This window comes from Thermothelomyces thermophilus, chromosome 1 (genome assembly GCF_000226095.1).
Source record: "Thermothelomyces thermophilus ATCC 42464 chromosome 1, complete sequence".
NCBI lineage: Eukaryota > Fungi > Ascomycota > Sordariomycetes > Sordariales > Chaetomiaceae > Thermothelomyces > Thermothelomyces thermophilus.
The window spans coordinates 6715586-6739098 of record NC_016472.1 but is presented as its reverse complement, the minus strand read 5'-3'; the positions used below and the strand labels follow the sequence as shown (position 1 = coordinate 6739098).

At 57.1% G+C, this 23513-nt stretch overlaps 6 protein-coding genes across 6 annotated transcripts; 2 read left to right on the top strand and 4 right to left on the bottom strand.

Annotated features, from left to right (window-relative positions):
- Positions 1-1398: 1398 nt before the first annotated feature.
- MYCTH_2297673 (uncharacterized protein) lies at positions 1399-4279 on the bottom strand. The gene is made up of 2 exons (XM_003659940.1): positions 1727-4279; positions 1399-1664 (listed from the first exon to the last, which is right to left on the bottom strand). The coding sequence occupies exon 1, from the start codon at positions 4101-4103 to the stop codon at positions 1728-1730; it is 2376 nt and encodes a 791-aa protein (XP_003659988.1). The 5' UTR covers positions 4104-4279; the 3' UTR covers positions 1399-1664; position 1727.
- Positions 4280-6773: 2494 nt separating this feature from the next.
- Positions 6774-7687, bottom strand: MYCTH_2297668 (uncharacterized protein). The gene is made up of 2 exons (XM_003659939.1): positions 7527-7687; positions 6774-7413 (listed from the first exon to the last, which is right to left on the bottom strand). The coding sequence occupies exon 2, from the start codon at positions 7405-7407 to the stop codon at positions 6844-6846; it is 564 nt and encodes a 187-aa protein (XP_003659987.1). The 5' UTR covers positions 7408-7413; positions 7527-7687; the 3' UTR covers positions 6774-6843.
- An 822-nt stretch (positions 7688-8509) lies between these two features.
- MYCTH_2297659 (uncharacterized protein) lies at positions 8510-10433 on the bottom strand. Its single transcript, XM_003659938.1, has 3 exons — positions 10227-10433; positions 9538-9838; positions 8510-9422 (listed from the first exon to the last, which is right to left on the bottom strand). The coding sequence occupies exons 2-3, from the start codon at positions 9557-9559 to the stop codon at positions 8842-8844; spliced, it is 603 nt and encodes a 200-aa protein (XP_003659986.1). The 5' UTR covers positions 9560-9838; positions 10227-10433; the 3' UTR covers positions 8510-8841.
- Positions 10434-13111: 2678 nt separating this feature from the next.
- Positions 13112-16634, top strand: MYCTH_2297656 (uncharacterized protein). The gene is made up of 2 exons (XM_003659937.1): positions 13112-13332; positions 13404-16634. Exons 1-2 carry the CDS (start codon positions 13300-13302, stop codon positions 16626-16628), a joined length of 3258 nt encoding a protein of 1085 aa, XP_003659985.1. The 5' UTR covers positions 13112-13299; the 3' UTR covers positions 16629-16634.
- Positions 16635-17334: 700 nt separating this feature from the next.
- On the bottom strand, positions 17335-19503 carry MYCTH_2313931 (uncharacterized protein). Its single transcript, XM_003659936.1, has 4 exons — positions 19276-19503; positions 19166-19222; positions 18393-19106; positions 17335-18336 (listed from the first exon to the last, which is right to left on the bottom strand). Exons 1-4 carry the CDS (start codon positions 19357-19359, stop codon positions 17722-17724), a joined length of 1470 nt encoding a protein of 489 aa, XP_003659984.1. The 5' UTR covers positions 19360-19503; the 3' UTR covers positions 17335-17721.
- Positions 19504-21059: 1556 nt separating this feature from the next.
- Positions 21060-23397, top strand: MYCTH_2297650 (uncharacterized protein). Its single transcript, XM_003659935.1, has 5 exons — positions 21060-22102; positions 22166-22268; positions 22334-22339; positions 22406-22501; positions 22612-23397. Exons 1-5 carry the CDS (start codon positions 21274-21276, stop codon positions 23078-23080), a joined length of 1503 nt encoding a protein of 500 aa, XP_003659983.1. The 5' UTR covers positions 21060-21273; the 3' UTR covers positions 23081-23397.
- Positions 23398-23513: the final 116 nt, after the last annotated feature.

The window sequence follows — 23513 nt, the reverse complement described above, 5'->3', positions numbered from 1 at the left end:
AAAAGAACACAGAGAGAGGCACAGGGAGACACGCAAAAGGACGCAAGGCTCATCATCCAACCCTCCTCCCTCATTCCTCTTTGCTGGCCTGGATGGCATGCGGCCTTGGTTATCCAGTACACTGCTCCATCGAGTCATGTCTCCCACTGTCGTGCGGGAGTCATGCAGCACTAAGAGGGGGGGGGGGGGGGGGGTAGCAGGCGGGCGTCCCTTGGTCGGTCTTGCGCCGCATCCGCACGGGGAAGATGGGTTATTATTGGGTCGGAGGAGTAGTAGTCATGTTGGCGGCGCGGCACAAGCCAAGTCTTATGCTTGGTTTTTCCCATGTCTCTACTCTTTTTGTTCTTTCTTTGTGTATACCATATCTCTCTATCTGTAGACCTCAGCGGGTGGAAGAACCGGGGTCGGGGCAAGGGAGGGTATTCGGGGGTTTCTGTGGCCTTTCCCCTTCTTTCTTGTATGGACATAACGTACGGGGATAGTGTCCCTCAAGATCAAAAGACCGTCGAGTTTAGAAGGGCTAAGTTGGTTTCCGGCCGTACCGCGCCGGGAGTGCTTAGACGAGACCAAGAGGCAGGGGCCGAGCATTGGCACAACAACATGGGTTGGAAATGGGATATCAGATACAATCCCCAGCATGGGGGCTCAGATCTCTTTTGTGTTCCTTAAGCCTGGTGCCTGGCCAGAGCCATGGAGAAAGCGGAACTCGACAGATTCTGGAAGATGGGGAACTCTGTCTGACGAGAGTCTTTTTGAGATACGGAGCTGTCAAGAGGTATGATGCACCGTCGAACAACCCTCAATCGACCGGCTTCAGACTTTGGAAGAACAATCTGCGCATCGTTGCTCTGCCTAGGATCATTATTTACTCTGCCTTGGCGCCGGGAGCATAAGAAGTCGTCAAAGAAGTCGTCACCATGGGAATGTTGATATCATGCTGTATTGTTCGAAACTGGAGGTGCGTTTTTATATCGAACCCGGAGTCAGTTAACGTTGAGGTCAAGGTACATACTTTTCTTGGATCACTCCCCATAGAATCTTCCCCTACTTCTGTGATTGAAAAGCAGACCGCTCCATCAATTTGTTTTCCAACCCTCGAACCCGAACAACCCCCAAGACATATACCCAACATGGCGTCGTTGAAGACATCAAAACATATCCATCCCTCGTACAAACATGGCTTTTTGGACTATCCATCCCTCAACATCCAAAAACACCAACCCATCCGTCTAGTAGATCATTTGAGAGAACCATCAAGTCATCATCAAATCGTAAGCTCGTATCCCATCCTTCCCACCCAGTGTCCGCCAGTCACTAGTTCCTGTGCGACCTATGGTGCCGCCTCGTTTCGTACTCTTCGTCGTCCTCGTTGGCATCCGGGTCGCGTCGATGCCGGCGATATCTATCCCTATCCTCCCTGTCCCGATCCCTATCCCTATCCCGGTCTCTGGCACGCCTGTCGTCGTCCTTTTCCCGGTGGTGCTGACGGTGCCGCCTCCTCTTGTCGTCGTCCTCGTCGTCATCACGATCACGATCACGATCACGATCACGGTCACGCTCACGGTCACGGTCGCGGTCACGGTCACGGTCGCGGTCGCGGTCGCGGTCCTCATCATACTCGGCCTCGCCACGCATCTCACGCTCATACTCCTTCTTCCGGCGCTCTGTGTACCGTTCCATGTTAGCATTCCCAGGCACAAAACCCGCGAGAGGAAAAACAAAATACATCACCGGGGGACCCTACCCCTCAGTGCAGCGGTTGCCGCAGTATAAGCCTGGATCTCCTCCCTGCTGAGCACCCGCAACACAATGACAAAGTCGTCACGGACCTCGAAGCGCTCCTTGCCAATCCTTAGCGCTTCCGGGTTGACCAGCTTGCGGCTGATTTTGGTCCACCGCGCGCCGGGCGGCACGTTGGCCTTGGACTTGTCGTCCTTGTGCGGAGCGACGCCCTCGCGGACCGGGTTCGGCTCCTCGGGGAACTGGGCCCGCGGTTGCTTAAGGATGCCCTTGATTGGCTTCTTTTCCGCGACAGGTTCCTTCGGCGGCGTCACCAACCGCACCTGCTTCTCTTCCCGCGGCGGTGGGCTCTTGTCGTCAGTATTATCCCTGGGGACCAGGGCGGAGGCATCCGGGTCCGCTTCCCGCCGCTCGACGGGGGACGGTTTGCGCTCCGGAGAGCCTTCTTTTGCTGCTGGAGGTGCCTTTTCGTCGCCGGCGCGGTCGTCCTGCTGCGGACCGTCTTTGTCCTCGACCTTGAGTTCGGCGAGTCGCGCTTTCATCTCGGCCAGGGCGGCAGTGTCGTTGGGGTTGAAGGAGGAAGCCCTCAGACGACGGCGAGGCTTTGCCTTGCCCTCGTCATCATCCACGGACGAAGAGTGGTCTCGAGATGGCGAAGCGGCGGCATCGTCATCCTTTTTGGATTCCCGGGCTTCCGCCCCTGGCTCTTCTTCTGGCTTTCGTTCCTCCTCACGATCCTTTGGATGCTCGACAATCTCAAACTCTTCGTCGCCAAGGAGAGGCTCCTTTCGGCCTGGTCTGTCCCGCTGGTCAACCTCCTCGCGCTCCCGGCGACCGGCATCCTCATCCGCATGCCTCCTTGTGGGTGATGAGTCTCCGGCTTTTTCATCCCTACGTTTCAGCGCGGACTTGAGGCCGACAGAAACGGCGGCAAGACCGAGACCAGCGGCAGCCTTGTCACGGACTTTATTGTCTTTCTTGCTGCTAGGTTCATCATCGTCATCGTCGTTGCCGCCGCCGCCGCCGCCGCCTTCGTCATCGGATCTACGATCTCTCCTCGCCCGCGGGCGGTCATCTACAATTGTATAGCGGTCCTCACTGGGGCCTTTGTAATCCCGATCGTCGTACTCGTGCCTGATGATTTCTAGGTCATCATCTGACCGCCTCCTCAGCTCGCAGACCTCGTAGCGCTTCCCGCGGCGCTCGGGGCGTTCATCATGATACACTCTTTCGGGCCGCCGACGATAATCGTCTATGTCGATGTCGTTCGGGTCGACGAGAATTCCGAAGCCGCGGGCGGCGACACGGTCATCACGGAAGTAGTGGTGATCGCGGGAGTCCTCATAGTAATAGTCATCATGCGGATGGCGGAGGTCCTCCTCGGTCACCGGCAGGGGGCGGGGACCACCGCGATGCTCTTCTCTCGGGCTTCTCGGGGTCTCGAGCAGGCCGGAATGGCGCGCCTCGGGGCCCAAGGGGACGGTTGGCGGAAGAGGCATACGGGATCCGGCGCCGTCATAGATACCACCGGTTGCCTGGCTCCACCCAATCTTCTCCAAACCTCTGGTTGCTGGCGGGGGGCCTCGCGCTCGCCGGTCGGGACGGTCGAAGGGGCGGGCTAGGTCCGTGCTGATGCTGACGGTTGGGCGGTAGTACCGGTCTATGCTCTCGCGGCGGATCCTGTGACGGTGGTCGTGGTCGAGGTCATATCTCGCCAGGTCGCTCGGTTTCGTGTACTCGTATCCTTCGTCGTCGTACTCGTAGCTGCTGGCCCGGTGACTGGGACCGGCGTAGAGAGGGCCCGAGGGCGGGGAGCGGTACGGGTCGGCGCCGCGGCCTCCCAGCCTGTCATGGTGAGTCCTCTCCTTCAGGCGCCGGTATTCCTCCTCGTCCATGGCCACGCTCGAGGGGATGTGGCCGGCAGCTCGGCTTCTCGGTATGGAGGAGGCTGGCTGGGCATAATACTGCCCCTCGTCGCTAGATCGATAAGGGTCGCGTGACGGGCTTCCGGACCTTGCCGGGGCCGGGGGCTGGTGTTTCGTGGTCACGATGACGGGGCGCTTGGCGCTGTGGTCGTAGACGCGGTGTGCCCGAGGCCCGTCGTTCACACTGGTGCTCCTCGATAGCGGCTCCTTCCGCACGGCGTAGGTGGTGGTGCTGACCGGGACGGCGCTCGTGCGGTATTCGTCGGTGGGGCGGGAGAGGCCTTCGTGATGGGACGCCGACATGGCATGGAGATCGCCGCTGTAGAGGGGGCCGTAACCGCCGCCGGTGACGGGCATCGAAGAGCGAGCCGGGTTGTAGAGGGGAGGCGAGCGCCTCCCCGCCGAGTCCATGTAGCGGAAGCGGCCAGGGTCGGCCATCTCTGTGGCGGGAGAGCACACCGACCCAGAAAGACAGTTTGCGATGCTCGTTTGGCAATGACTGCTGTCTACTACGCAGCGATCTGTAGCGAAGAGAAAACCGTGAAGAAAAGACAGTCTGCGACACCAGCTCCGAGCTGCACCTACTCAATGGCAGCAGGATGCTGAGGAAAAAAAAAGAGAAAAAAAAAAAAAAAAAGAGCGGTGACTGTCCACGTGGAGCGGTGGTTCGGTTTTGGAGAGGGGTGGGCGGATGGAAAAAGGCACGGTTAAGTGGTAAGTGTGTTCCGTCCGTATGTATGTGTGTGTGTGTGTGCGCGTGTGTGCGTCGTCCTGCTTGTCGGGGGCGCAGCGAAGGAGGGGCTCCCGGGCCTCTCTGTGGTGTGCCCAGGTGGGGTTCAGATATGACGGATGGCGGGGCAGCCCGGGGTGTAAGCTCTGCCGCTCGCTGCGCTTTCGGCCCCCTGTGGTTTATGTAAAAGCAAATATGTACGCGGCGTCGGCTTGGGAAACAAGGCTGGGAGGATATTAGACGAACCCAGGTCGGAGTTGAGCGGGGATTGGACCGCGCAGACACAGATGGCGACGGCGCTCTTGTGCAGACTTGGACCTCCGGAGGGGTGGTTTCTAAAAGTAACTTGCAGCAGTTCGTCGATTGCCTTGGAACGGACGAAATGTGGAGCCGGCGTATCTGCCTGACGTTAGCGTTTGGATGATTGATTGATGAGCCCCAAGCTCCTTCTCTGACGGCCATTCTCCAAAAATTCCTCAATGGCTGCCCACTATACTTCCATAACTTCAGATGAATTAAAAAAAAAGAATACTCAAGGCTGGCTGAACACTTGAGCTGTGCTCCTCGAGGCGCGTACCCTGTCAGAAAACTTTTAAATTTTTTTTTTTCACATTGAATCATCACACGGAGCACCCAGGTTTGTTCGGTCTCCCGGTAAACAATGCCGGCGGCCGTGCGTCTCCGTTTTTTTATTTCTTTCTTCCCACTCTTTCTTTCTCTCTGCTTGTTGCCTTGCGCCACAGTGCACGGCATTTCGACACAACTCGGGCCATGACCAGACCTCGTGGCAACCAGATGCAACCACTGAATAATGCGCAACCTGGTCAGAATAACTATCTGGGGTTGAGAGGTGGTTTACGCCCAGCTACAGAGGCCAAGCATGGCCAAGGTGAAGCATGACGTCCGGCTCAGAAAAAACGGTGCCTAATTGGGTAATCAACTACATAGTAAACCTCGGTAGCGGCATTCGGCCAGGGCTGAGCTTCGTCCAAAAACGGGTCCTAGCAGGAGGAACATGCCGTGGGCCCGTTTTGCAGCCCTCCTCGGGCCGTTCCACCAGCTTGGACAAGAACCCTGATGATTCCGCCTTCGAGATTAAACATGATCGCCTTGACGCGCATACTAGTATGTACATACAAGCAAGGCGTAGGGGTCTAGGAATGGGGGAGCCAAAGTGCACGCCCGAACGGCAAACACGAGCCCTGCCTTCTCTCTGATCGCCCCATCACGGCAAAGCTTTCACCTTCTCAATCGACGTGGAACATGGAGATTGCCGACATGATCCCTAAGCAAACTTGCCACACGGGTTACGGGGCCCGGCAGTGGCAAACGGACCCCGTCGCTCTCGTCACGCGCGTTGATCAGCGAAAACGCACCATCTCCCGCTCCGAATGCTATCCTCGGCCTCCGAGTTCGTTCTTGGTTACCTTTCATTCTGATGCAATCATGGCAATCATGGCCGCACCACGGGAGGTGGGCACTGCTTACTGATTGCCGACATGGCTTACACAGCATGGTGAACCGGCTGGTGATCTCTTGGCTCGCACTTTACAGGTAATTAGAGGTTTTGGACGTTCCCCTGATCGGGCACATCTCGCCACGCTCTCTCGGGTGAAGCGAACGGAGGGTCGCGGGAGAGGAGGGTCGCAGAGCGTAACGGTAGTTCGGATTGGGCACCGATGGCCAGATACCCAACCCACTCAACACTGTTGCCGTCCCCATCTGAATGGTCTGTCTTGCTCACCTCTGAACTCCTGTCTCGTTTCGCATTCGCGACTCGAGTGAGATACTCCGTAGTAGATAGCGAATAAGCAGGAGAGCACTCTCTAGTTGCTCCGTACACAAAACATACACAAGCAGACACACAGACCGGCAAAGCCAGATACAGGCAAAACATGTCTCACCGGATGCGGTGCTCTGTTCCCACTCGGCCGCAACCCCAACAATCACCTGGGACATAGTACATACCGTACCGTACTGGTTTGCCTCAAGTTGCCTTGCCTCGCCTCGCCTCGTCTCGTCTGATCATGCCCCACTGATGTGGTAACGCCTTGGGATCCCAGTTGCCTTGTCTACATCCAAACAAACAGGGCATGACATTGGTTCGGGCATCGCCCTGCTAGGCTGGATAACACTTCGAATAGCCAGATAAAGGGGGGGGGGGGTGGAAGAGAAGGGCTGGTGTGCCTAGGAAAGATCACATTGTATACATATCAAATAACCCTCGCTGGTTGATCCGTTTCGGACGGTAAGAGAGATATTGACCAAACAAAAATAAAATAAAATAAAACCAAAAAAAGGGGGGGGAGGGGGCGCCAAAAATGGTCAGACGCCCCCTTCCCCCCACACCCAGCTTTCTCTCCCCCCCCCCCCCCCCCCCTTCTTTTTCCATGGCGAGCATTACCCCGATATAGGAGGAGGCAAAAAAAAAAAAAGCTAAAAACTCGGCTACGCCAAGCTCCCCATCGGGTCCCAGCGCGGCAGCACGACCGGTTCCGTCTCCTCGTCCACGTGCACGCCGGTGAGGACCATGATGTGCGTCATGAGCGACTCGCCCGTCCGCAGCCGCGCCGGCGGCAGCAGCAGCAGCGACACGTTTAATGCGGCCTCCCAGTCGACGGGCGGAGGTCCATGAGGCGCGGCGCGGGAGTCGCTGGGCTGGCCTGGCCGACGTCGCAGCCGAAGAAAGACGGGCATGCCGCGCCGCGCCGTCCGCGCCCGCCCGGACTTGTCCGTGAACTCCCAGGTGAAGGGCTCCTCGGCCGACTGCGAGGGCCCCAGCGTCAGGGTGAGGATCGTGTGGATCTCGCGGAGCATCTTGGCCTTGGTCTCTGACAGAGAGGAGGCGGAGGAGGAGGAGGAGGAGGAGAAGAGGTGCTGGAGGACGAGGGCGTACTCGCGGAGCTTGGTGAAGAGGATGCTGTTGAGGGTACTACTGGCGCCGGCCGAGAAGGAGTCGGGGTAGAGGCCCTGCCGGACGATGCCGTGCTTGGCGACCAGGTTGTAGACCATGTCCCACTTATGGGCAGGCAGAAGGAAAAGGCAATGGGTGTCAGTCAAGGCCGGCGCTGCGGGAGAGCATCGAACGGAGGAAACGCAAAACAAAACAAAACAAGATAAAAGGGTCGTACCTGTCCGCCGTCGCTCAGGGGCTCCTGTAGCAGTGTCGATCTGTTCCAGGAATCAGTTGCTCTTCTCAAGCTTGTCCCAGTAGAAGAAGAGGTGGGCTTGCGACAACTCAAACGAATCCGGGTTGTACTTTTGCATCAGGGCGATCCGGAAGATGTTCGTACTCGCAAAGAGCCAGCAGCGGCCGCTCTGCCTCTGGTTGGTGATGGGTCCGCCCTCGAACGGAATCTTGATGTTGAACACGTGCTGGTCGGCAATCTTGCGCTGGCGAGGCGAGCACCGTCTTGGGATTGGTCGAGTTCAAGGCATTGATGGCGAGCCTGTTCCCCAGTTAATCGGATGCTCTCTCCGCGGCTGGTGAAAGCTGTATCGTTGATAGATGACCTGTTCTTGGGATCCTTGAGCAGCGCATCCTGCCATTCGGCCACCACCGAGACTGGGACAGTTTGGGGCAGCCGAGATCGCAACAGAGCGTAGACGTGACATAATCCTCTTCTGATCCTCCCATCTTCTCAGTTTGCAAGGCACCAAGTCGCTCGGAATCTGCTCCCTTCCGGCTACTGGCAACGGCAGAGGGCTCAGCAAGCGTGGACTGGTTAGAGCCCATATTTGCTGTTGTGTTCGACGAATCCAGGGGAAAACGCGATGTCGATAACTTTGGAAGATTGGCGTACAACAGCCGGGAATGTAATTGACGGGATGGCGGGACGGCTAATGAACTAGAGTGATGATGGTTAGCTATGTCAGGATGCACTGTTAAGTGTGTACGGATTAGACCTCTCGAAGATGAGGTTGGGAGATAAGCGTACAACCTGAACGGCGGGAGGGGAGGGTAGCGGGAGAACTGGAGCTTCCTGGAACAGGAAAGTGGTTGTTTCGTAGTTAGGTGTGGTAGTGGCTCGGAGGGGTTGCGTTTCAGATCATTCAAGAGAGGCTACTTACTGTAGGGGAGGGACTTCGATTCCCCACGCCCGTTGAAGGTGGGATATCAAGGCAACCTTGTGATAAACGGTGCATACCTCACTCTCACTTAATCACTGTTCACTCACACGACCAGAAAAAAGGTTCAAGATATCAATCGCAAAGTTGGCCATAAACATCCATCCATTACAGTCATCATATACACGTGAAACTAGCGACATGAAACCTTCATATCCTCCCGAGGAACATGTATATCCATCCGGCGCCAGGAGTCGACCAAGGCGCAGCTTTCAATCTTCAAATGACATACACGCCGTAACCAAGATGCATCAAACGCAAACCCAATGCCGCCCGACTCGTAGCCCCAAAGCTTGCATGAAAGCCTGCCGGCTTGACTTAGAGGCGCGAGCCGTGGACGACCTTCATGTCAACAGCCATCTCGTTGCCGTTGTCAGAAACGACCAGGACACGGACGCTGCCGCGGCCAGTCTCGAAGGCCTGCTTGAGGCGGCCCCAGAGGTTGCTCTGGTCGATGACGGGCAGGTTCTGCTTGACATCGCCCGTCTCGGTCATGGCGACGATGTGGCCGTCCTGCATGTCGAGGACGCGGTACTGCTTGAAAACAGGGCCAAGCATCGTCTGGACGACGACGCTGGGAGCAGGGTTCGAGACGAACGACGACTCCTCATGGAGCTGCTTGGTGAAGAGGTCGACACCAAGATAGCGGTGCTGGCCAGTGGCAGCCGAGGTCGAGATACGGATGACCTGGCAGGGGCGGCCCTGGAGGATCAGGATGTCGCCGAGGCGGATGTGGTGGCACGGAATGGTGACCGTGTTCGGCGTGTACGCCTCCGAAGACGGAGCGCGGGTGCGGCGGGTCTCACGAACCTCGCTCACCTCAACGCGGTCATGGCCTTCAGGATGCGCAATACGGTCAGCCAACTTGTGCAATCCATGGCGGAAAGAGTGGTAGTGGCCTGATATCGGCGTGAGCACGGCACTTGTCACAACACTTGTGTGTGGCTAAGAAAGCATACGACCGATGGATGTCACGGGTAAGGAACAACATCAAAGGGGAAGGAAGATGCTTACCGTCCTCGTCGTAGTAGCCCATCTTGTTGTTGTTGTTGTGTTGAGGAGCGTAACGGTGAGCGTCAACGGTCTCTTCAACAATGTTCACCTGCTCGTGGTAGGTCGAACGAGGAGCAGGGGGGTCAACAGTGGTACCGGCGACTTCAACCGACTCCTTCTTGTAGACGGGGCGGTGGCTAGGGGGATCGACGGTGTACTCGTCGGTGTGGGTGGAGGTGGTGCTGCTGGCCTTGCGGCTGTGGCTGAAGCGGGATCCGTCGACGGTGGTACCGACTACGGAAGCTTCCTTGCGGTAGTTGGGCTGGACACGGGCACGATACTCGCTCTCAGCAACGTCAATGACGGAGTTGTGAGTGCGGTGCTCAGTATCGAACTCGATGCGAGACTCGGAGTAGGTTGACTGAGGGCTAATGTTGGAGTGGTTGGTTAGTTAAAGGAAAAGAGAAAAGAAAAAGGAAAACCCTGTGTCATGCATGGGTTTGAGTGGCTCAAGTAGTAGTAGTCTTCACCGTCCCTTGGTCAACCCAGGCCACCCCCCCCCCCCCAGCTGAGGGTGGGGGGGGGGGTGTGTGTGTGTGAAGATGGCCTTGGCAATGCCCTACACTAGACAGGGGCAAGAGAGCAAGGGAAGAAAAAGAAAAAGGCGGGGAAGACAATGGGTGGTGAATCAAAACAAAAACTAAACTTACCGGTGACGCTCCTCGCGGTGAACGAACTCTTCACGGATGCCGGGACGGCGGTGATGTTCCTCTTGACGAGTGATGCGGACCTCTTCTTCTCTGAAGCGACCCTCTCCGCTGGGAGGAAGATGTGCTTGGGCTTGGAATGAAGAGTGTTGACCTTCCCGTCCGGCGAGCTGGGGGAGCTTGATCTCAACCTCTTCGTGGGAGTGGGTTTGGGTGGCGGTCTCGGACTCCCTGTACGAGGACGGGAAGACACTGAAAGGGACCGGAACACGTGCTTCAAAGTCCAGGTTGGCGACTTTGGGGGCAGAGGCAATCTTCTCCTCGACCTTCCGTGAACCAGAAGGTGGACAAGAAGAATGACTCTTGCTTCTTTTCCTAGAAAGAAGTCGAGAGAAAGGTGAGAAGGCGGTCTCTAGACGGACCCGTCTTCTTTTTCAATCGAATTCCAACAAGGGAAAGAAAAAGCGGGGGGGTTTTGGGAGAGGAGGAGGATGTGTGGTTGCCTGCGAGTGGACGCGACGAGATGCAAGGTGCAGAAGGAGGAGGAGAAGGTCAGGCACAGGTTGCTCGAGCGAGGCGCCCTCAAATACGCATTTGCGCCGCTGTTCCCGGACCTGGCGCTGGTTGGCGGGGAGAGCGACTGCGTGATGAGGAACCCAATGGGAGCGTGCGAACTGCTGTGTGCTCGCGATGGCTGGGGTCCATTGGCAGTCGTCAGACTTCGAAACCCTCCCAGTGTGGCAGGAGCTTCTGAGCCTCTGTTTACATGATGTGGGGCCCTCTCTTGTTTATTGTGGCCCGAATTGGATTAGCTGGCCCTGCACGGGCTCCACAGGGCCGACCGCAGCTCCCCACTCCCTGCTCTTCCTGCGGAGCATTTTCCCCAACCTCCCCCTGTCCGTTCCGCCGCTTCCAGCCACTCCGACCTACGGAGTAGCATTCGCCCATTGAGAGCTGAAAAGCTCCTGCCATCCACCACGGCAACGGGCCCATCACCCCAGGGCCCAGGGCCCAGGGCGACGCGAAGTGGGCGATCCGAGACTCCAGCCTCCTCAAGTGCGGGGCCAGATCTCCCGTATTGGTGGTGGAGAGAGCCCTCCAAGAATCAACTTGCAGCTTCCGGGGCTGCAAGTGCTACGGCATAGTTATCTTAGTGAAGGCTTCGAATTTTCCAGCAACGTCGTCCAAAGGTGGAGGGTGACGTGACAGCTGGTGGCCAGACCGAAAGATCTTGGAACTCCTGCAGCCCAGAATACGCAGGCAGCATCTTTACTATCGGTGGCTGGGCGGAGAGGTTGGTCAAACCCCTGGCTGCTGCTGCTGCTGGTGCCGCTGCTGCACGAGAGAGAAAGAGAATCTGCGGGCTGGGAAATGCATGGTTGATCACCAGCCGACCCAGAACCTCAATTGGCCATTTTGCCACAGCTTGTCGCCGCGTCTCGCCCAGCCTTCTTTCCTCGACCTCCGATTTCGTGGGCGCTCGCGATTGGGCCGTTCGGCACCGGCCCAGGATTGGAATTGAGCTGAAGCCGCGAGCAAAAGACCCCAGCCGCCGTCCCAGCGCTTGTCACTCGTATCAGGCCAGAATTGTGTCAACAACAGGGCAGGCTCTCGGCTCTCGCTTACAGGCATCTGATTGAGATAAAGTAACCCCCATCTTCCTGCTTGATACACTATCTACATACTCGTACATGCCGAGGTGCTTTCTCGGCTCTCCACCTTGTGAAGCACGCCATTGACTGTTGTCATGGCAACTACGGAGTACTGCCGTCAACAACACGCCGAGTTGCTGCGCGGAAGAGTCCGGGTCATCCGCCCGAGCCGATCACTCCCCCGGAGCCGCTTGTTGTTCACATGCGAGTTCCGCAACCGGTTGTTATGTGCCGATGTGGTGCTGATTGGTGACAATTGTTTTGACGAGCGAGCGTTTACTCCTATACTTGGTCTGGAACTTCGTGGCTAATCCTGGGACGAGCGGTCCCGGTCTTGCTTTTCGACGTTCGCCTTCGCTTCGGGGCGGGGAACGTTTCTGCCGGGCCCGTAGTTTTGGTCCCAGTTAGAGTTCCTACACTGCCACTATGTTTGTGCTCTGTAACGCCTTTGTTCGGCTTCCAGCAAGCTCAGCTTGTTGCGGCGTCTTCTGGGACGGCGGGAGTGCAAAGAAAGACACTACTTGCACGCCGTACACAGTACATACATACAGTACAGTACACCGCCAGTTGTCGGCTTAAAAACAATAGGTTTGAGCTGACTGGAGCGCTTGCCGGGCGGTGTGTGTCTTGGAATGAGGATTCGCGGCTCTTGGAGCTGGCTTGGGGGGTTACTCCGTAGGGTTCTTTGATCGAATGCCTCGTGTCTACGTCGGAACTGAGTTCAGGGTCCGTCCGTAATCCGTATGGATTACGCAGTCGTGTTGTCCGCATTTTGGTGGATGCCACGCCGCAGTCACCGCTCGGGACCAGCTGCAGGTGGAGCGCAACCGCACTTCCTCACTTCGACTTGTTTGCAAAAGGCCACCCGTAGAGTCTCCAACAAGGGACAATTTCAACACAATGGAAGTTTTGAAGGTAATGTACTCTCTTGCGATCGGAATTGGCCTCGGCGGTTTGGCTTTTGCCTTGACATACTATTTTTCGTCAATCATCTTGCATAGATTGCAGAGACGGACTTCCTCGACAATGGCCCCGACCTCGTCTTGATTTTTTTACTGTTCAAAATTACAATCCGTTTCCTGTATGGACGTCCCGCGATCGTTGATACAGAGAAGAAAAAAAGAGAAAGGGGGTAAAAAATGAGAGAAGGAAGATGAAGAGAATAATGAACTATGAACAGGAGGCTCAAGCGAAACACAAGAGTGATGATCGAGAAGGCGAGTCCAACCTGTCCTGCGGACTGCGCGCAGACTCGCAGGGTCTCGGAACCAGTGGGACCCTAAACCCCACTTGCTCTTTTGGGACGCCGACCTGCCTTGAGGCTGCCCCGCCATGACATCGAGGCTCTGAGCGTCGCAAGACCTGCCTACGAGAAACCGGACCATAGGCTGGTAGGCTGCCTACAAGCTACAGACACGCCCAAGATGAAGCAGAGATTCTCGTCCCTAGATGTCAAGGTATGCCCGCTGCCATTCCATGTACCGCCGATTCAACCCCGCGCTGACTTGCCGCTCTTTCCGCGGTCCAGGTCATTTCGCACGAGCTTGCCGAAGCACTCGTCTCTCTGCGCCTGTCCAACATCTACGATCTCAATTCCAAGATCCTCCTTCTCAAGTTTGCGAAACCAAACAGCAGGCAGCAGTTGCTCATTGAGTCCGGTTTCCGCTGCCATCTGACCGATTTTGCCCGTGCCGCAGCTCCCGCACCAAGCCAGTTCGTCTCGCGTCTGCGCAAGTTCCTCAAGACCCGCCGAGTCACGGCCGTCTCCCAGATTGGCACAGACCGCATCATAGAAATCCAGTTCAGTGATGGAGCTTACCGGCTTTACCTCGAGTTCTTCGCCAGCGGCAATATCATCTTGACAGATGCAGAACTCAAGATCCTCGCCCTGCTACGCAATGTACCCGAGGGAGAAGGGCAAGAACCCCAGCGGGTGGGCTTGACCTACACGTTGGAGAACCGGCAGAACTTTGGAGGTGTTCCTCCCTTGACGAAAGAGCGCCTCCGCGATGCTCTGAGGACTGCGTTGGCGCAAGCCGAGTCGAAGAAGGCGAAGAAAAAGACTTCGGACGAACTCAGACGAGGTCTCGTAACAACAATAACCGAGCTGCCGCCAGTTCTCATCGACCATGCATTCCGCCTGGCAAACTTCGATCCAGCCATTAAGCCGGCCGAGATCCTGGAGGACGAGTCGCTGTTGGACGCGTTGTTTCAGTCTCTGGAGCGAGGCCGTTCAATCTTGGACGATGTCATCAGTTCCTCCACCACCAAGGGCTACATCATCGCAAAGCCCAACCCCCGCGCTCAAGAGCCGGTAGCGGAGGGTGAGGATGCGCAGATCAGCAGGCCGCGCAACTTGCTGTATGAGGACTTCCAGCCATTCCTACCTAAGCAGTTTGAGGACGATCCTAGCTGCCAGGTACTGAGCTTCGACGGTTACAACAAGACAGTCGACGAGTTCTTCTCCTCGCTTGAGGGCCAGAAGCTCGAATCGCGCTTGCAAGAACGCGAGGCCATAGCTAAGCGGAAACTCGAAGCCGCGCGCCGGGATCAGGAGCAACGAATCGAGGGCCTTCAGGAAGCGCAGATGCTGAACCTACGCAAGGCGGCAGCCATCGAGGCCAACATCGAACGGGTTCAGGAAGCCATGGACGCCGTCAATGGCCTACTCCAGCAAGGCATGGATTGGGTAGACGTCAACAAACTGGTCGAGCGCGAGCAAAAATTGCACAACCCTGTCGCCGAGATCATCCAGCTTCCAATGAGGCTGCATGAAAACGTGATTACGCTGCTGCTCGGCGAGGAAGAGGAGGAAGGCGAGGCCGAGGACAAGTTGGACTTTGACTACGACACTGACGAAGAAGCAGCCGACGATGGCGTACCAGACAAGGCCAAGGGGCCTGCTAAGCGGCTCGCCATCGACATTAACCTCAAGCTTTCCCCTTGGAACAACGCGCGAGAATACTACGAGCAGAAGCGAACAGCAGCCGAAAAACAGCAAAAGACTGTTCAGCAGTCCGAGATCGCACTCAAGAATGCGGAACAGAAAATCGCCGAAGACCTCAAGAAAGGACTGAAGCAGGAGAAGCCCGTGCTTCAGCCCATTAGGAAGCAGTTATGGTTCGAGAAGTTCATCTGGTTTATATCGTCGGACGGCTATCTCGTCCTCGGTGGGCGTGATGCCCAGCAGAATGAGATCCTCTACAAGCGGTACCTGAGGAAAGGCGACGTCTATGTCCACGCAGACATGCACGGGGCGCCGACCGTCATCGTCAAGAACAACCCGAAAACGCCCGACGCCCCCATCCCACCCTCAACGCTCGCTCAGGCAGGCAGCCTGTCTGTGTGTTGCTCGAACGCCTGGGACTCGAAAGCGGCAATGGGTGCCTACTGGGTGAATGCCGATCAGGTGTCCAAGTCGGCACCCGCGGGCGAATACCTTCCCGTCGGTTCCTTTATGGTCCGGGGGAAGCGCAATCCCCTCCCGCCAGCGCTACTCATGCTCGGCTTCGGGTTGATGTTCAAGGTTTCCGAGGAGAGCAAGGCCAGGCATGTCAAGCATAGACTATATGACGCAGATGTTGGCACGGCTGGCGCGGCGCCTGTGAGTGTCGCCACTGAAGTTGAGGCCGATGCCACATCTGAGAAAGGGGACCTCGGAGACAGCAGCGATGAAGAGGGAGACGAGGAAAATCGCGCGAGGGCAAATCCTCTGCAATCGGGGGCGGCGAATGGAGAAGAGACCACGCCCGATTCAGAGCAAGGCACCAAGGAGGAACCCGGCCCGCCGACCGAGGAGATGGCGCATCTCGACGTCAATGCAGACGCTCCTGCCGGTACGGCACCCGAGGAACAGGACGCCCAGCCCGACACCGCCGAGGCAGAAGCCGAAGCAGAGGCAGAACCAGAGCCAGAGCCAGAGCCAGAGCCAGAAGAAAAAGCAGAAACAGAAGCAGAGCAGTCAAAACCTTCCACCCGCCCAGAAACACCCTCCACCGTGTCCCAACAGCCACAAAAGAAACAACAGCCGCTCAAGCGCGGCCAGCGCGGCAAAGCCAAGAAGATCGCCACCAAGTACAAATACCAAGACGAAGAAGACCGCGCCCTGATGGAAGAGCTCCTCGGTGTAGCCGCAGCGCGACAAAAGGCCGAGGCTGAGGCCGCCGCCCGCGCCAAGCGCGAAGCCGAGGCCGCTGCCGCTGCGGAACGCCGCCGCCAGGCGCAGGAGCGCGCCAAGAAGCGGATTGCCGAGCACGAGGAGATGCGCCGGCAGATGCTCGAGGGGGGCGGCGTCGACGGCCTCGACGACTCGGAGGCCATAGAGTTCGGTCCGCTGGACGCGCTGGTCGGTACCCCCCTGCCCGGGGATGAGATCCTCGAGGTGGTGCCCGTGTGCGCGCCGTGGAACGCGCTCGCCAAGGTCAAGTACAAGGTCAAGTTGCAACCGGGGCAGGTCAAGAAGGGGAAGGCGATCAAGGAGATTGTGGAGCGGTGGAAGCTGGCCGCGGGCAAGAAAGGCGCCGTGGACGAGAAGTCGGCCGACGTGGAGCGCATGTGGCCCAGGGAGGTGGCGTTGATAAAGGGTCTGAAGGTGGAGGAGGCCTTCAATGTTGTCCCCGTCAGCAAGGTGACGGTCATGACGTCGGGCGGTATGGCTGGCGGTGGTGGATCGGGCGGCAAGGGGGGCGGGAAGGGTGGTGGCGGCGGAGGTGGGCAAAAGGGGCAGAAAGGGAAGGGAGGGAAGAAGAAGTAAGAGGTTGTCTGCTAGACGGTCAACCGCCATACCTCTATATACATACATGCATACGCTGTATTGTACAGCTTTCCATCACGACTTGTTTGGGTGACAACGACCACGATGGTATGTATCTCCGGGCTGATTGGATGGCTTGGATGTCCCTCCTCAGTAACATGTAAGCACCGCCATCGAACAAGCATATGCACCAAAAGGTGCTCAAGACGCTCTCGACACTTTTTTAAAGTAGGATGTATCTTGCCCCCCAGAGCGCACACAACGATCGGACCGCTGTTTGTGTGGGTTATATCTCTCAGGATTGGAACCAAGAGGGGGAAAACACTAAGCTAAAAAGTCGGACCTGATGAGGGACACCAGGGAGTAGAAGGGAAGGGAGAACGGGAATGGGTTCTAGACGGCGGGAAAGGAAAGGAACAATAATAAGCCTTGGCGCTACCTTGAGATCCTAAAATAGGCTCTATTTACCCCCAGTTATCATTCTATCTTGATCGTGCTCGACCAGGTGCTGAACGATGACTGCAGAGGTCCATGTGTGTACATGCAATTACACTAAGAGACATTTTCCTGCATTCACTTGGGTAGGCACTTAGGTGATGATGGTTGAGCACTTCTGGAGACATGGCTTGGGGCGTCTTGTCCCATTACTTAATCCCGCATGCATTTTCATTGTAGAGTGCGTGGTCGGGTGCGGACGCGGAGCGATGGCGGTTCACATACTGTCCTGTATTGTGTGTATACTCTATTCTCGTATGTGTAGGCGTTAAGTTCCGATGCGTGGAGGTATCCCGCGCAGGTACCGTCCGCGCGAGGTGCTCAGGCCAGCTGCGGAATCTCGCCTCGCCTCAGCCCTCGATTCTTACAGTAGACACGGGGAGATTTTGAGGGGGACGATTGCCCTGCCTTAACATGCAGATATTCGAGGGATCATCTCGTCTGTCGACGACAATCCGCGAGAACTATCATTGCCACTAGCTTCCCACCAGCGTTGCGTCGACATCCTCAGTCCACTGGATCGAGAACCGTGGTTTCCCAGTTCATGTCTATTCGTACAGTCGTCTACGTGACCATAAGTTAATAGGCGCGGGTCCCTTTAGCGGGCCCGCTTGGATTCTTTGCCCTTGGCCTTGACGCCGGGCTGAATCCTGGCCATCATCTCCTCCTTCGTGATCAGATGGTCAATGCGTTCCAGCAGGCCGAGCAGGCTCTTCATGTTGAAACTCCATTCATTCAGGATCTCGTCGGCATCGCGCGGCTTGGCGAAGTTGACGATGCGAGCGGGACGGTCGATCTTGGCGTAGATCGTCTTGGACGTCACCAGCTCGCTGATGTACTTTTCCGTCTCGTCCTCGGTCAGGTCTAGCAGCTGGGTGAGGCGGCCCATCCGGATGCGGGTATAGTACTTGGCAATCACGCGCACGTTGTGCTCGATGACGCGCTTGCGCAGGTCCTGCCACCGCTCAAAGGCCTTCTCGTCGTCCGAGTCGCCCAGCTCCGCGTCGAAGACGTCCGTCTCCGTCAGGTGCGGACCGAAGACCCGCGCGACCTCGGGCCACCGCATGAGCTCGGGAACGGTAAAGAGTTTGAGGAGCTCCGCATCTTCGGGGACCAAGGACTTCCGAGGATCCCTGTGAATTCTGTGGAGCAGATCGTGTTGCTCGTTGTCATGCGGCGCCAGGATGATGAAGTAGATGATCCTCTGCAGCACCTAATCACAGGGTTAGCGATGCCGTTCCGATCCCAGCGACGACTTGGCGCGCTTACAAAGCGGAGCTTCTCTGGGTCTTCCTCGACCGTCTCCGTGTCCAGCACTTGTCTGTAGTGCTTGCACACGTCGAGGTACTTGCCCTCATGCTGGGCCAGCAGGATCTGCTGCCTGTAGTAACGCAGCTTGAGATCCGTAACGTCCTCCTCCTTCTCGGGCTCTTCCTCGACCTTGCCCTTCTTCTCACGCTCCTTCTTCTCTTTCTCAAGCTGCTCCGGCGTCTTCTTGGGTTTCCGCGCCAGGTACTTGGTGCTGATCTTGCGGCTGAGGATGCCTGCTTGTGTCCAATCCCCAATCTCGATGCAAAGCCCCACCTGAGCCAGAATGAACTCGACCTTCTCGCGGCGGTCCATCGAGCCGAAGGTCTCGACCTGAAGTTCGCACAGCGTGTCCGTAGCCCCCTTGAGATCACCCTGCTTCTTCTTGATGTCGGAAAGGATCTTGGTCACGCGAGCCCGTTCAACCTCGACAAAGATCTTGCCCTCGGTGACCGTACGAAGAGTCTCGATCACGGATAGCTTGGTCTCCAAGTTCGGTGTCTGGTCTAGGAAGCCCATGACGGTCTGGACCATCTTGGTGATGGCCTGTTTGAGCTGGCCATGCTTCTTGGAGAGCACCAGGGTCTGGTCGTTGAGCAGGCTCCAATCGCCGGCATTTTTGCAGATGGTAACGATGGTGACGAGGATCCGTGATGTTGATGCGAGATCGGATGCCTTGTCGTGCGCCAGTCTGTTAGATGCGGTTCGGCGCGGGGTAGGAACGTGGGCATTACCTGGCGTGTCTGCTTCTCGAGAATCGAGAGCTTTTCGATAGCGGCATGAATGTCTGTCTACCACGGGCATCAGTTACTGATCTGCAGCTCAGTCAAAGTGCTTCCCGAACCTTTGCGAGCTGCTCGGCCTCGGGAATCAGGGTGTCGGCCTCCTTCGAGTAGTCCCTCTCGGGCTTAAACGCCGCGTCCGCCATTGCGAGAAATTATCCTTCCGTTGCCCGAGATAATCGTGCTGAATTTTTTTATTTCTTGTTTTGGTTCGGCGGGGCTACTTCGCGGCGAGGCGCAAGCTCGAAAGGGCGAGATGGTTTGTTGTTGGGTCAAGCGGTTCGTACATGCACTCCGTACGGACCGTTGGTGCTGGAGCTCGAGATTCCGCAGCTGGAGCGCACCCGCAGCCAAGCCCACGTCAGTTTGGTCTGCCTGCCTGCTGCGCAAGGTTCGGCGCTAAGCCCAAATCTTTTGCAGATTCCTTTTGTACCATGACAGCCACATCCCACCTTGCAACGAGTGTGGCTGGTGCTTCTGGCACATATACAGTACACTACACAAGCCACCATTTCAAGTACCGAGTACGGATTACGGAAATCTCCGTACTGCGTACTCTTCCATACCGTATAGGCCATTTCGTAGTGTTATCCACTTCCAGCTTGAGTACGGTCCGTACTCGCCCCCCATCGTGGTAGACTGCGTTACAAGTGTAACTTTGGGTAAGCAGAATGCATGTCTCTCAAGCCTTCTCACACTCACAACTACTTGAGACACGTTTTCATTATCGCAAACATTTGAAATTTCCAAACCAGAGCACTCGTATGCCTTCGCCACTCGCTGTGGATGTCGTTTCAGTGTTCCGTACTTACAAGTGGTTGCCGAAGCTCACAGCAACTCTCCGCCGACCAGTCGAAGAGGCGAGGAATAACTCTTGGAATTGAGATGGAGTTCGACTGGGCACAGTCAACAACAGCCACTCTTCGCTCCACTCCTTGATCTCTCTTGTGATCGAGATCGCATTGTCCGTCATGAGACGGGCACTTTCCACTGATTCTAAGCGGATTGGCCAGGGAACAAGTCCGGGGACCGGGATCCACCACCGCAAACGTTGCCACACCCGTCGGTCCGCCTGGAACAAAAGCAAAAAGCCGACGCCGCCCTGCGAGTTGTCGTCCAGTAGCCTGCCTTGAAGAGAGTGGTGGACATTTAACATTGCCCCTTGCCGGCACAAGGAGGGAAGGTAGTTAATAAGATACTAGTAGGCACTTATACACTAGGTAGGTGTGGACGAAGTGCGGGCATTATTGCTACCTCGCAGCGTTGCCCCCCACACTCGAGAGCGGAGACCGAGAGCCGCTGCTCAAAACATCTACCTCCAACTCTTATTTCATACAAGAGCCAAGGCCCCGCTCATTCTACTGGCGCGCCCCGTTGCGCCTTAACTCAATCCCTTGCGCAGTCGATTGATAGGCTGGCTTCAGCATCGAGTCTCGCTACGGGTCGACTCTAGGGGCGAATCTCTTGTCAAGAGGGCCAGCTTCCTCGCCGCGCCACCGCGTTCGCTCCATCAACCCCATGGTCCGTCATCCCCGATGTGTAAACTACACTAATCTAAGCGACGTCGTGGCATTCAAAAAGTCAATTTGGTCAAGGAGCGCTTTCCAGAAGCCCCTGAGCTTTCGGCACCTGACATTGGCCGTCCCAAATCGCCGTCACAGACCCCGCTCCTCACCCGGGACTAATTCTTGAAATCGAAGTTCAGTAACATTCACGAATACACACACACAACACACCTACACGCACATACAACCACATACACAATACATACACACCCAACCTGCCTACCTCCACAACCGGCGCTCGTCAACCGCGGGCTGCGAAAGTCTGCCCCCGATTCCGTGTGGCAGCTGATTCCCCCAAGTGGCCAGCTGTCGGCTCTAAAGACGTCAGGCGTGTATTCGGCATCTGCGGCTGGACGGTGAGGACTGTCGTATACTCGTTTGTGTAACCGCCGGAGCCCGATAATAAACCTACCACGGCCACCGTCTCTTCTCGGCCCGGCATTTCCTTCGACCGGATCTTGGAAGTAGAGGCTCGAGCCAGCCAGTGAGTGCATCATGGAACAGTCGCGAGACCAGCCGGCCGTTCCAGTGGCGCCCATTGTCGAGACCAAGTCCAAGAAACGCAGCCGCGCAGAGACGGACGCCCCTTCGCCAACAGACGTCGTCGCACAGGCAGCACTCCCGGTTGCAACGACGGCAACGCCACGGCCCGTCCCGGATCACGCATCGCGGAGCAGCGCGGACGATGTCGGTAGCTGGCGCAACGTGCCGCTCGAACCTCCCTTCTCGGTCACCGGGCGTGAGTCCGCTACAGCCAACGACAGCGCCTCTATCCTCTCCATGCCGGACAGCGCTTTCTCTGAGGGTTGCTCATCATCGACCTCCGTGCCCAGCTATCCTGCCGGACCACGCGGGAGCCTCTCGCCGCCTTACATGTTCTCCGGTCCCCACCAACCTCCTCAAACCTCAGCACGGCCGGCGGACAACGGCGACGATGGAGCGGACGACGCTGATGATCGGAGGGAAGATGAAGAGGAGGAGGATGTGGAGCAAGCCGCCACAGAACAGGCGGAAGAAGGCAGCATCATTGTCGATGACGACGATCTGGCCACGGACGATGGCTACGGAACGGACATGAACACATCGGCGACGACGTCGCTTGCCGAGAGCGTGCGCGACTACATCTACGAGAACGGGCGCCGCTATCACCGGTTCCGCGAGGGACGGTATAACTTCCCGAATGACGATGTCGAGCAGCAGCGCGAAGACATGAAGCATGCCATGGTCAAGATGCTTTGTGGCCAGTTGCACTTCGCGCCCATCGGCGATAACCCGCACCAGATCCTCGATATCGGGACAGGGACGGGCATCTGGGCGATCGAGAGTATGCACTGTCTGTCACGATAGAGTCCCGTATGGTGCGGAACTGACCACCTTTCCGAACCAGTGGGAGACCAGTTTCCGACCGCAAGCATCCTCGGGGTCGACCTGAGTCCCATCCAGCCCGAGTGGGTGCCACCAAATGTGCGGTTCATCGTGGACGATGTGGAGTAAGTACTTCCTGGGTTTTCCCTCGCTCGAACGCGAATGTTTGCTGACGCAAAACTACTCGCAGGAGCCCGTATGTGTAACATGCTGCGCCCAGCCGTCCGTATCTGCGTAACTAACCATGACGGTATATCTCTAGCTGGCTTCACCCGCGCAACTACTTTGACTACATCCACTCGCGTCACACAGTCATGGCGATCAAAGACTGGCCCAAGCTGATGCGCCGATGTCTAGAGTACTGTTCCCCTTCCCCCCTACTTACTTCCCTTCACCACTTTTGTTCTTCTTGTGATTTTCCCTCTTTACCGTCTTCGCTGACTTCTCATCTTCCCAACCTCCAAACAGACACCTCCGCCCCGGTGGCTGGTTCGAGATGCAAGAGGTCTACCACTACCCCATCTCGGCCAACCGCGCCAAGCCGATACAGCCGGACCACCCGGTGGCGCGGTACTGGTCGCTCATCATGGAAGGGCTCACCAACCTGGGGGTCGACTTCCACGCGGCGGCCGACGGGCGGCTGGCGGACATGATGCGCGAGGCCGGCTTCGTCAACGTGACGGAGCGGGTGCTGCAGATCCCCATCGGGACATGGGCCAAGAACAAGGTGCTCAAGACGGTCGGGCTGTACTGGCGCACCATCCTGATGGACGGGATCCAGGCCATCGCGCTCGGCCCGCTGACGAGGGGGTGCGGCTGGACGCGGGAGCAGGTCGAGCTGTTCCTGGTCGATGTCAGGAAGGCGTACTACGATAACACCATGCTGGCCTACATGCCGTTCCACATCGTCTACGGGCAGAAGCCGAAGGGGTACTAGTTGCAGGGTGGTCTGGGAAGGAGAAGAGAGAGAGAGAGAGAGAGAGAGAGAGAGAGAGAGAGAGAGAGAGAGAGAGAGAGAGAGAGCCGCAGCGTGCGGCGGGTGAATCCATTCCTAGGACGTCTCATGGGTGATGCATGCGAAGCAGGATGATACCACTGCTATTGTTGATGCCGTCCGAATGGATCGGATGGATACTGCAGCAGCAAATAGAAGAACACTTGGACAATCATCTCGTCTCCTCACAGATTTAAGAACGAAAGAACGAAAAGCGGGTTAAACCGGCGCGCTGTCACTAAGTGGTTGTCCGCCGAGCAGGAATGGCCTCGCATACAATTCAGAGAGTGTGTGATTGATTGTGTGTGTGGGTGTGTCGCGAGAGCCCAAGAGCTGCTGAACTACCGAGTTCCTTCCGTGGGGTGGCGTATCAAGG